This window comes from Pecten maximus, chromosome 5 (assembly GCF_902652985.1).
Source record: "Pecten maximus chromosome 5, xPecMax1.1, whole genome shotgun sequence".
Lineage (NCBI taxonomy): Eukaryota > Metazoa > Mollusca > Bivalvia > Pectinida > Pectinidae > Pecten > Pecten maximus.
Window position 1 is genome coordinate 49,728,183 of NC_047019.1, and position 14,182 is coordinate 49,742,364.

Genomic DNA, 14,182 nt, shown 5'->3' on the forward strand with positions numbered 1-14,182 from the left:
ACTGGTATACAGGTAATATGCCTACCTACAGCAAAACTGAACATGTTTAATGTGTAATTTTAATGTGTTTAAATGTTTGATAAATCACTTTTTATACGAAACTTAGATTGAATATAGATAGTCATGTTTTTTCAACCATAATTAATACTTCCAAGTAGACCAAGTCGTGCCCACACAAAACAGGGAAATGGAACATCTTAAAGTAAATATACATACATAACATATTTGGAGTTGGGGATATCAATGTGCTTGATCATATTATCCATCATAAAAGTTTCAGGAGACTATGAAATATCAAGGGGAGTGTTACACAAAAGTAAAGTATCTTGGGTAAATATCATATTTGTATCCCCCGTAATAGGGGCCGCGTTAGCCGAGTGGTTAAGGTGTACCGACACTTCAACACTAGCCCTCCACCACTGGGTTGCGAGTTCGAAACCTACGTGGAGCAGTTGCCAGGTACTGACCATAGGCCGGTGGTTTTTCTCCGGGTACTCCGGCTTTCCTCCACCTCCAAACCTGGCACGTCCTTAAATGACCCTGGCTGTTAATAGGACGTTAAACAAAAACAAACCAAACCAAATCCCCCGTGATACTTTCCTCGTGGCTATCATTTATGTATCCTTCCTGATATTTCATGATTGTCCCAGATACTTTAATGATGGTTATGATATTCGTATCCCCCTTGTATTTCTGTAACATAACAGTATATTCAGAAGATGAAATATTTATAATAAGATTTATTTTATGGAAACGTGTAAATAATTCTTTATTTTTTTATTTTTCTTATCTATTTTTTTTTTTGCTCTAATATAACTCACTTAATTGAAATCATGGCTATAAGTCTTTGTTATGTATCAAGCTTAGAACTTTTTAGCTGTAGATTGTAAAAGGTGCCAAATATTAGGATTCTTTTGGTATTATAAGTGCATTTCAAAATATGTTTGTTGTGGACATTGAATATTTTATGATATACATTGTTCAGTTCATACTAAAATTGATCGGTATATCATATATGTATGACTGTCTTGGCATAAAATAATGTAAAAACATTTATATAGAAATATGCTAAGTTTCTTTAGATCTGCATCTTTTAAAATCCAAATGATAAACCCATATTAATTACTTAATTCTTACAGTTTCTAGTACAATGTAAGTAACAAGTACAATACATTATAATGTATCGAAGTGTACATATATACTATCTATAACCTACAAACTCTAAATCACCACGTGACATAAAACATACCTCAGCCTGACAACCTCCTTTACAGTTTATGTCTGTCTTACTGATGTTTAACCTACAAAGTTTAAAACAAAATATCTTGTCAAGAGGGGATACAAATACGATATGAAAACAACCGTTACTCATTTCGATACTTTGTCATGGTTCATGCTATTCACATACCATCATTTTGGAACGAATCTTCACATAAAGATTCATTGGCATCCAAATGTGTTGATGTACACATACTCGTGATATGATCTATGGTGTGTCTTTGGCTGATACATGCCTTTAAATGATGTGAGATACGCATCATTCTATCCTGAGGTGAGTGGAAATTAATATAGCAGCTAGAACATTATAACAGCAATATTCGTTTTACTCTATATGAATCAACATGTTTAGTGTTAATGGTACCGCAGTTATGGCTAACAGTAATTTGTTTGGTTTTGATAATACCATGAAATGACGATTGTAGTAATAGTTAGAACCACACACAAGTACTGTTTAGTTTTGATAATTGATAACACAATGGAGTGACAACTGTAGTAATAGTTAGAACCACACACAAGTACTGTTTAGTTTTGATAATTGATAACACAATGGAGTGACAACTGTAGTAATAGTTAGAACCACACACAAGTACTGTTTAGTTTTGATAATTGATAATATAATGGAGTGACGACTGTAGTAATAGTTAGGACTACACACAGGTTACTGTCTAGTAGGTTGTGTTGGGTATCATTCTGCACCTCAGCATATCTTCGAATACTTTGGAGTAAGTATATACCTTTTAAGTGTTACCCGCAGGTAGTGCTTGTAAAGGAACGATGGACAGCGATTCACCTGGGTCAACTATCAAACATATACTATATCCCTACTAATTAAAACAAAATAAGAAATAATACAGACATAATAACGAACCCACAATTCAAATTCAAAATCAATTTTACGAGTGCAAACTATAAACGAACATAGATTTACATAGGGATTACTGTGAGAATTCAACGGGAAAAGACCAATATAGGACCAGGTGCTTCAGGAGAGAAAGAGTCTTCGGCTTCCTCGAGCACGAAAGAAGATATGGCTAGTGTTCATCTTATATCTATTTGCCTACCTTCCTTATTTCATTTTGTCGGTATTCTATTCGCATGACCTCCTTATTTCGGACCATTTGATCAATAAACTGTCCCATTTTTCTCTTTTTCCCTATTTGTCCCTTTTGATGTTTTTTCTCTTCTTTATAGAAACAAACAGAAACAATATATCACAACAATGAGATCCTGAAAACATTGACCCACTGTATAATCGGAACCTGTTTGAAAGCAAAAACCAAGAACATTTACTTCATATCTGTCTGAACAAATGTTTTGTTTTATTTTTATTTTACTCTTCTTGCTAATCGCTTTACTCTTTGAAACTTAAAACCATAAATGTTTTACAAATCTTTCATAGAAATAATAATTGTTAATGTTTTTGTTTCCTTACCTTCCTTTTCCTTAAGTACAGCGCCTACATATTTGTTCCGTGGAGTTCCGTGATTCCAGGGAGCTTTACTGACCAGCTCTATTTTGTGTTGTAGTTATTTGCTAGATCATGCTGCGGACTTTCGTTTTGACAGCGGTGGTGGCGTTACTAGTACAACAAGCCGTGCGTTACTGGTAAGTCTGCAGTGACCTTCGTATATCCTTTGACCTTCGTATATCCTTTGACCTTCGTATATCCTGTGACCTTCGTGGTAAATCTCCTGTAATCATCCTGGTTAGACTCCTGTGATCATGGTTTAATCATCCCGATATATCTCCCGTCATTTTCGTGTATGTCACAAGACTCATGGTATGTACACGATATCAGTTTATTGTATGCAAAACATTGCCACTTAGGCTCATTTTGTCAAAACAATATTTTCCTGGTTTGACCTAGGTCAATAAGACAGATGCTGTAAAAACAATATTTCCTTAGTTTAACCGAGATTAATAAGACAGGTGATGTAAAAACAATATTTTATTGGTTTGACCTAGATTAATATGACAGATGCTGTAAAAACAATATTTCCTTGGTTTGACTTAGAATAATATGACATATGCTGTAAAAACAGTATTTCATTGCTTTGACCAAGATTAATATAATAGATGCTGTACAAACAATTTTTCCTTGGTTTGGCCTAGATTGATCTGAAAGATGCTGTAAAAACAATATTTAGTTCGTTTGACCTACATGTAGATTAATATGATAGATGCTGTAAAAACAATATTTCCTTGGTTTTACCTAGATTAATATGATAGATGCTGTAAAAACAATATTTCATTGGTTTGACCTAGATAAATATGACAGATGCTGTAAAAACAATATTTCCTTGGTTTGACCTAGATTGATCTGAAAGATGCTGTAAAAACAATATTTAGTTCGTTTGACCTACATGTAGATTAATATGATAGATGCTGTAGAAACAATATTTCCTTGGTTTTACCTAGATTAATATGATAGATGCGGTAAAAACAATATTTCCTTCATTTGACCTAGAATAATATGATAGATCGTGTAAATGAAGACGCTTACCATTGCGAAACATCTGGTAGATGATAAAAAATTGATCCTTTCGACACCAGCTAAAATGTGCTGCATTTACTATCTTTGAAACAGTTAAATATCAATTATAGGTTTTTCATGGACTACCACAAAACGAGGACAATACTCCATCACCGCCCCGGCCCCTGTCGACATCTAGAAGGCGCAGGTTTGTTTGCATGACAACATTTTTTGTTCTAAACCGTGATTTATCTGCGAGAACGCTTGTGATTGGTTGATATTATTGTTAGTAATGATAAGTCCGTAACTGATCTATGGTCACGGTTTGGGGGTATGTTGGTGGAAAACTAAATATTCATCGAGAGAAAGAAGAGGCTCGGCAGATACACATATTAAATTTTATTTAATCTTAATTATTTATACGGGAACGTGATAGAAAACAATTAATATCATGCCGACATTAAAAGTCATAGAATTAATACTAGCAGTACATACATATAGTGTTTAACATCGGAAATAGAAAGCCGCAAAAGTCAGAAATGTGAAGAGTCAATCTAACCCTTGTAATAACCCTAAGTTAGGGGCAGATTTCCTCATTAGGTGATGTGAGCTATGTTACAGATGGCGGGTCAGAAGACCTCACAGTCTTAGACAATGGCATGGCATTCATCTCCTCGGTATGTGAATCATCTCTCGCCTGACAAATGTCTACATTAAACCATTATTGTGCCTAAACTAAACTTTAAATTACACATTGTTCATTTACTAGATATACAATGTGTTGAATATTCAACAGTATATACCACATAAATGGTGGAAAACATTCATCACAATTTACTAGATATAAAATGTGTTTAATAGTATAGTACTTGACATTGAAATGGTAGATAACATTCATCGTTCAATAGATAAATTCTATCCTCTCAACCATTTAGGGATTTTGTTCCTGGGTTCGAGGACGAATTCTTCTTTATGATTTTAACAACTCGTCACAAAAAGTCAAGGAGTTGCCCATGGTCAGTTCCTCTCTGGACCAATCTGATTTATCTTTCCATGGATTGTCTGTATGGCAGGACAGTGCAACAGGTAAGGTGGCCACATCCTAAACAAAATCATTACAGTTACTTCAAATCCATTGAAACACCATCTCCTGTGATAAAGTTGTATATAATAAAGATTGACATTTCAATGATGGCACTATTCATCAATGCTAATTACTTGTTACTCCATTATCACTTCGCCATCACATCGAACATCAACGTCGGGAGTGTGACCTTTCTGGAGAACCTAGTCTCCCTACACATCGTGGAAGTAATGTCTTTGTGATTTCATTGATTTGATTTTGTATAAAAACGATGACTTTCTTTAAGTCTGATTTGTTTATCCAATTTTAGGCAGTTTTTGAAAAATAAATGTTTGTCGTGGACGTATTTATTAGAAGTAACTCTGAAACATCGGCAAATAATGAGATGTTATCGACCTTATTGCGATAATGCTTCGATATACATGTAGTGCTAAGATATTTTAGGACTTTTTTTGATGATATCTACTAAACTATATACTTATTGACGTTCATAATTCTTAATTTTTAACTTTTGTTATTATGTGTATTTAATGGTATTCAACTTCCCCTGTACTATGTTCATCTCATTCCAATGGCCACATGTTTAATTCTAGGATTCTTATAACACTTGTACTAATAAATAACTATCCGTTTCAGAGGAGATAACTCTTATGGTAATAAACCATGCTACCCTTGAAGATCGCATCGAAGTGTTCAGGTTCCTGAAGGAGAATCAGACACTTCTTCACCTGGAATCAATCACGAGTCCGAAACTAACGAAGTAAGTCCCCTAAACTTCTCTTATTGGCGAATTTGATTGGTTGAAACTGTTTTCAAATAAATAAAAGCTTTAAAATGGAGTTTTTAAAACTATTGCACTAAATATCCAAACTATAAATCTGACCACAGTATGAACGATTTGGTGATGACCAGCAACAGGAGTTTCTATATCACCAAGTACACGACACTGCGGGATTACCTACGATTGGAGCTGCTTCTGATGCTGAAATATGGCGAGATTTTCTACTATGACGGAAGCGACTTCCGGAGTCTGGCAGGAGGACTGCACATGCCCAATGGCATCAATTTGTCACCTGACCGCAGGTCAGTAAAGAAGTCCATGCAAAAAGCATTGTATCTACTACTAAGCTAAATTGAATCCATACGTTATCTCTCAATATCGATAGGGAAATTGAATCATCAGAATAATGCTCAAAACCGATTTGTATGTAAGGAAACAATGTGGTTTTATGAATCGCCCGCAACTCCTTCACTCTGTAAATGGCAATTGCAGTTATGGCTTTAAGGTGAATATTTATGATGATATAATATCTTAAGTCAGGGGGAATCTTTATGATGATTAATATATCCTAGGTTACGGGTAATTTTAAGGATGATGTAATACTAAAGTATATCCTAAGTTAGCTTCAATAGATTACAGAGTCATGATAAATCAACAGGCGACGAAATCAATATTATTCCGAAAAGAAGAAAATTTAGAAATAGGTCGTTTTTCAAAATATGGTGTTAATCACATTGATAATTCTGTTAGTTTTTTCAAGGATTAATTCCTCACATAATACGCTCTGCTCACAAAGCATAGTAGTAAAACCCAGGCACTTATTGTCAGGTCTTTGATTCTAAGTAAAACGAAAACAATAGTAAATTATTGTACATCATTAAGATAATTTGCACTAGAAGAAAAACAAGGCAAAAAATCTATGAAATCATTGAATATATATCGAGATACATTACTGATGTAGGGACAAACGTTGTATAATATAAATATCGAGATACAGTTCTAATTTAGGGACAAATGTTGTTTAATCTAGATATCGAGATACCTTGCTGGTGTAGGGACAAACGTGGTTTAATATAGATATCGAGATACATTTCTAATTTAGGGACAAATGTTGTTTAATCTAGATATCGAGATACCTTACTGGTGTAGGGACAAGCATGGTATAGTATAAGTATCGAGATACCTTACTGATGTAGGGACAAGCATGGTATAGTATAAGTATCGAGATACCTTACTGGTGTAGGGACAAGCATGGTATAGTATAAGTATCGAGATACCTTACTGATGTAGGGACAAGCATGGTATAGTATAAGTATCGAGATACCTTACTGATGTAGGGACAAGCATGGTATAGTATAAGTATCGAGATACATTACTGATGTAGGGACAAGCATGGTATAGTATAAGTATCGAGATACATTACTGGTGTAGGGACAAGCATGGTGTAGTATAAGTATCGAGATACCTTACTGATGTAGGGACAAGCATGGTATAGTATAAATATCGAGATACCTTACTGGTGTAGTGACAAGCATGGTATAGTATAAATATCGAGATACCTTACTGGTGTAGGGACAAGCATGCTGTAGTATAAGTATCGTGATACCTTACTGGTGTAGGGACAAGCATGGTATAGTATCAGTATCGAGATACCTTACTGGTGTAGGGACAAGCATGGTATAGTATAAGTATCGAGATACATTACTGATGTAGGGACAAGCATGGTATAGTATGAGTATCGAGATACCTTACTGGTGTAGGGACAAGCATGGTATAGTATAAGTATCGAGATACATTACTGGTGTAGGGACAAGCATGGTATAGTATAAGTATCGAGATACATTACTGATGTAGGGACAAGCATGGTATAGTATAAGTATCGAGATACCTTACTGGTGTAGGGACAAGCATGGTATAGTATAAGTATCGAGATACATTACTGGTGTAGGGACAAGCATGGTATAGTTTAAGTATCGAGATACATTACTGATGTAGGGACAAGCATGGTATAGTATAAGTATTGAGATACCTTACTGGTGTAGGGACAAGCATGGTATAGTATAAGTATTGAGATACATTACTGATGTAGGGACAAGCATGGTATAGTAAAGTATCGAGATACCTTACTGGTGTAGGGACAAGCATGGTATAGTATAAGTATCGAGATACATTACTGGTGTAGGGACAAGCATGGTATAGTATAAGTATCGAGATACATTACTGGTGTAGGGACAAGCATGGTATAGTATAAGTATCGAGATACCTTACTGCTGTAGGGACAAGCATGGTATAGTATAAGTATCGAGATACCTTACTGGTGTAGGGACAAGCATGGTATAGTATAAGTATCGAGATACCTTACTGGTGTAGGGACAAGCATGGTATAGTATAAGTATCGAGATACCTTGCTGATGTAGGGACAAGCATGGTATAGTATAAGTATCGAGATACCTTACTGGTGTAGGGACAAGCATGGTATAGTATAAGTATCGAGATACAGTCGATAAAGAAGACCACGCAAAACATAACTGATGTAGGGACAAACGTTTTACAGGTCCACAATTAAAATCCATATCCATCTCTTTAAAACTTATAAGTATCATCGTATATAACACATTCTACAACATAGATCCTACAGAGTGTGGTTATTTTGTCTTTGAAGACCATAAAACTACATCACGTATAGTTAGTTATAATACTTGACTAGGTTAAATCGACAACGATCAATCTAATATGGACATGACTAAGTTGTCCTATCCACTTGTTACCATATCATTTCTTATTTCAAACACTTTATCTCCATAAATTAGTCTTTAACCCTTAACACTATAATACATTTTAATCTAACGTGGCATTGTGAATTTTTCCTCAATTCATATTTATAACTGATATTACATACATACGTTATCATTTCTCTGCAGAGGCGTAATTATATGTAGAAAGGTCGTTGATAGTTTAATAACCTAAATCCCTGGTGTAAAAAGTAAGCCTGTATTCGAATTATATACGAAAGGGTCTCCATGATGAAGATAGTTTTTATATATATATGATATATGATTTATTAATAGAAATAATTTGAACTTTAAAAGTGCAAGTATTAATAGAAAATAAAAAGGTGAAAATATGGTTTAAATGCAAAGGTAAGAGTCGCATTGGCATTCCTCCAATAAATCTATTATGTTGGTGACAACACCTGGAACGTACTGCGACTCGTCCAAATGGTCTGAAATACTGGTGTGTTTTATTGCAGGTTCCTGTATGTGTCTGAGTTCGGAGGGAAACAGCTAAAGTCCTATCGTATTGTAGGCACAGAACTGGAGCACGTTGAGGTAGGATTATCGTATTGTAGGCACAGAACTGGAGCACGTTGAGGTAGGATTGTCGTATTGTAGGCACGGAACTGGAGCACGTTGAGGTAGGATTGTCGTATTGTAGGCACGGAACTGGAGCACGTTGAGGTAGGATTGTCGTATTTTAGGCACGGAACTGGAACACGTAGAGGTAGGATTGCCGTATTCTAGGCATAGAACTGGAGCACGTTGAGGTACGATTGTCGTATTCTAGGCATAAAACTGGAGCACGTTGAGGTAGGATTGTCGTATTGTAGACACAGAACTGGAGCTCGTTGAGGTACGATTGTCGTATTGTAGACACAGAACTGGAGCACGTTGAGGTAGGATTGTCGTATTGTAGACACAGAACTGGAGCACGTTGAGGTAGGATTGTCGTATTGTAGACACAGAACTGGAGCACGTTGAGGTAGGATTGTCGTATTGTAGGCATATAACTTGAACACGTTGAGGTAGGATTGTCGTATTGTAGACACAGAACTATATCACGTTGAGGTACGATTGTCGTATGGTAGGCACAGAACTAGAGCACGTTGAGGTAGGATTGTCGTAGTGTAGACACAGAACTGGAGCACGTTGAGGTAGGATTGTCGTATTGTAAGCATAGAACTGGAACACGTTGAGGTATAATCGTCGTATTGCAGGCACAGAACTGGAGCACGTTGAGTATTGTCGACTTTTAGGCACATAATTAGAGCTGTTTGAGGTAGGATTGTCGTATTTTAGACACAGAACTGGAGCACGTTGAGGTACGATTGTCGTATTGTAGGCACGGAATTGGCGCTCTTTGAGGTAGGATTGTCGTGTTGTAGGGACAGAACTGGAGCACGTTGAGGTAGGATTGTCGTATTGTAGGCACAGAACTGGAGTACGTTGAGGTAGGATTGTCGTATTGTAAGCATAGAATTGGAGCACGTTGAGGTACAATTGTCGTATTGTAAGCATAGAACTGGAGCACGTTGAGGTACAATTGTTGTATTGAATGCAAATAACTAGAGCACATTGAGGTTCATTTGTCACATTCAAAGTAAAGAACTGGGGCACGTTGCAGTACGATTATCGAGTTTTAGGCACATAATTAGAGGTCTTTGTAGTACGATTGTCGCATTGTAAGCGCAGAACTGCAGCACGTTGAGGTAGGATTGTCGTATTTTAGACACAGAACTGGAGCACGTTGAGGTACGATTGTCGTATTGTAGACACGGAACTGGCGCTCTTTGAGGTAGGATTGTCGTGTTGTAGGGACAGAACTGGAGCATGTTGAGGTAGGATTGTCGTATTGTAGGCACAGAACTGGAGCACGTTGAGGTAGGATTGTCGTATTGTAAGCACATAACTGGAGCACGTTGAGGTAGGATTGTCGTGTTGTAGACAAAGAAATGGAGCTCGTTTGTGTACGATTGTCAGATTGTAGGTACAGAATTGGAGTTAGTGAGGGAATGATCATCGTGTTGTAAACAGAAAACCGGACGCGGTGATAACGTTGTCAAACTACAAGGTTATAAAATCCGTCTTATCATTTATTTATTTAAAACCAGTATTAAAAGTTGAAATGTCAACCATTTTATAAAATTTAAACAAAAGTTATATACATGATCTAGTATAGTAAATTATGTATTGTTTTTTTTGGAAGCACTTCCGAAGGAATTTTGTTTTTTGTGTGTTTAAAGGATATTTCAATTTGTTGTAGTTCTTGGATACTGCTAAAATAATATATTGCTTAATTGATTATTAGTTCAATAAAGGTGTTTGCGTTTTAATGAAAGTGTCGTGTTTTATGTTCTGATGAAGTAAATTTAACTTAAATTAGTATTCTGTTGAACAGGACCTGTTCTTAGATACACTTGTCGACAATATAGAAATAGAGTCCGAGACTGGAGACCTTTGGGTAGGCTGCCATCCCATCCACTATCATCTGATGGAGTATGCCGATATCGGGTCTAAAAGTCCTGCACCTTCACAGGTACGACCTTTAAAAAGATATATTAACTTCACATGTACGACCTTTAAAAGTTTACTGACTACACTTTTTACTAACGCTGATTGGTCTAAACAGTCTGCACAGGTAAAAAATAGATGCGATATTAACCTGCAATGTCAAGAACTTTCACGAGAGGTTAATATTGAAATCCAAAAACCCTGCCGTGATCCTCACAGGTTAATAACTGAATCCAAAACACCCGCTGTAAAATATTGACCAACCAGACTCAAATGAAAATAAACAATACAGTAAATATGGCAGACGACTCGGTTGCTTCAGTCATGATATACGTGGATAAAACGGACAAACGCGTTTTGCAAATGTTTCCGAGGTGGAAGTAGCGAGAATCTAGAACGTAAAAGATGCAAAGTATACAAGGAGAGCCACGAGAACGGCAATTACTGCCCTGTGCTCCTAAATGGAGAAAAAAGACATTGAAGCCGCCTTCCTCCAAATAAATGTTGACAAACAATTTTTGCTTTAAAACAAGTAAAATAACACATAATAAAACAGTTCACCTGAAAAAGGTCGATAATTGTATAATATTAACTTAACAGGTACGACCTTTTCATGTTTCTGTCGCGCCTTCACTGCAGTTCAGCCATGGCTTTTCCCGCAAAATATGGTAACATGATTTTCCTATGAGAAAAATCATTTCACTGACAACACACCTACGAACAGTTACACCGTCATTTGAGCATCAAATCAGATAATCATTTAACAATTTAACTTCATCTGTCGTTTCATTTTTTTTAATAACTTTTTTTTCAAAATATAGAGGATTTTTCTTGTTTCTTGATGAATAACAGTTATATCCTTCGAATTGGATGGGAACTATTTTTCACGAGCTTCCATCCCCTCAATGAAGTATAACTGTTATTCATAAAGAAACAGGAATATTCTATTGATTACATGTTTCTCATCTTTACCGATGCCAGTTTAAATATGTTGTTATATGTTTTGACTTACCCAATTACTTTCATTACTCCACTTAATAAGTTCCAGAAATGGGATACAAGTTTTGAGGAAAATTTGCATAAATTAAATATATACGACAAGTGGAACGCTCCGACTATTTGATGCAATATTCCGAGATCAATATACATGTATTATAGTTATAAACTGAAACGTTAGTGAGAATGTTCGGGAAATAATGAGAAAAGTTATTAGTCAGTATGGTGAAGTGACATGTCTGTGGCTATGAATATTGTAGGCCGACTTGAAGTCGTCGTTTACGGACGGGTCCGGGAGATAGATATCAACAAGTAAATCTTGACTACAAAGATCAAGACCTGTGTGTTATATTCAATAACTGCCACTGCCAGGAAAGAGCCTTATGCGCTTGTTATGCTTTTTTCAATTGTAAATTGTTTAATTTCAATTGATGACACAATATAGGAGATCTCGCGATTCAAATTTATCTTAATTTTAGTCATTTTACATTTTTATATCATGACACTAACAGTGATTGAATACATAACATTATTTGTCAGAAAGATGAAGACAGCAGACGACGGATATTTTATAAATTTTTGGGTAAACGTAAAGAGTATTCAATGAAGGGAGATCAATATTTTATTTTGATTTTTGCTTTTCAAGTATTTCCTTTAAGGGCGATAATTTCACTCCAAATACTGTGTTCTTATTTGTTGAAAATGCGTGAAATTATCAAAATCGTTATTTTCACTTGACGTTCACCATTTAACATTATATTTCACTCAGAAACTGTAATACATACAAATGTACAGTCAAACTGATTTGATATTCAGATTTATCTTAAACACTATGTAAACTAATTACTACTGAACAAGATTTGCTTGATACAGATACTGAGGGTGAAGACTTCAGACGGGAAGTTTACGGAGGCTGTAGAGGTTTACTATGATTCCGGATACGAACTGAAGGCGTCTACCGTGGCTTCTGTGTACAAGGGGAAAATGATAGCTGGTACTGTGGTGTCACAGCTGATAGTGTGTGACCTCGTGTACACGGACTGATTCAATATTAACATCTTTATAAGATTTACAACTTTCAATATACATACCACTTTCATGTGAAATATATGTATAATATAATCTTAAAATGATGCCCATGTGCGTGCGAGATAGGTATGCGCTCAATTTTAATAGACCAGTTACAAATGTCGTTAGAATGTGGGCCCTTTCATCAAGGTACTCGTTATTGACTTATTCAAGCTTCAATCAACCACTTCTAAATACGTGACGTAACTAACTTTCTCTTTATCATTTATATGACTGTTGGTTAACATGTATCAAATATAATTTTCGTATGACTTATATATTATATTTATTGGTTTGTAAATAACTAATATATTATTTTCATTGGTTTATATTTACATTCCTAATGTGGTTTGCTGATATGAACATACCAAGTGAAAACAACAAACATATGACCATGAATACACTATGAAAACCGTATGAAAACAGTGTCTCTCGTGCTGATTTTCCACATAACATCAGAAAAATATCAATACGCTTGAAAAATAGTCCTCGTTTCATTTCCGTAAATTATGTTTTCTTTGTAATCTATTTACATAAATTAAATCTAATTTAACACAAATTATTGTATTCGATGTTATTTCATGTCTCTTTTTTTAAATAACAAGCAAAAAATAAATAAATAAACTACTGCAAACTGCGGAGCGGAAGGACACGGTAAACGATGGTGCATAGGCGGGATCTCCCGGCTGTTCTAATAATTTGGCGTTTCGTCGTATACATGACAAATTTTTCTTTTTAATAAAATTTCTCGTTTTCTCGATATAAATTTTTTAAATCAAGGTTATGTAAATATATGAATTGAATAGATTTTTTTTAACTTTCATTGCGGCTATGAATACCACCAGTAGCTAGCTACATATCCTCCGAGGCGCGCTACTGCGCGCCACGGGATATGTAGCTAGCTACTGGTATTCATAGCCGCAATGAAAATTAAAAAAATCTATTCAATCCATATATATATAACTGATTATTTGTATTGGACCAATATTGTTTTGTATATAACGAATTATTTTTATTTGGCCAATGTTGGTTTGTACAGTGGACCCGCGATAATCCGGACGCCGATAGTCCGGAAAACTCACAGTCCGGACGGAAATGCACGGGAACGGATTTCCGTAACGTTATTTGTACTCACCAGTCCGGAAATTCGGATTCCGATTCCGGAAGCCCATTTTGGGAACGGAACGTACTTTTCATTAGTAAATTTCCCT

General features: G+C 35.6%; 1 protein-coding gene across 1 annotated transcript; it reads left to right on the forward strand.

Annotated features, from left to right (window-relative positions):
* The first annotated feature begins 2,806 nt into the window (after positions 1-2,806).
* Positions 2,807-13,500, forward strand: LOC117328281 (serum paraoxonase/arylesterase 1-like). Its single transcript, XM_033885798.1, has 9 exons — positions 2,807-2,886; positions 3,886-3,962; positions 4,376-4,431; positions 4,690-4,840; positions 5,475-5,598; positions 5,727-5,921; positions 8,870-8,948; positions 10,795-10,932; positions 12,777-13,500. The coding sequence occupies exons 1-9, from the start codon at positions 2,822-2,824 to the stop codon at positions 12,945-12,947; spliced, it is 1,056 nt and encodes a 351-aa protein (XP_033741689.1). The 5' UTR covers positions 2,807-2,821; the 3' UTR covers positions 12,948-13,500.
* The last annotated feature ends 682 nt before the right edge of the window (positions 13,501-14,182 follow it).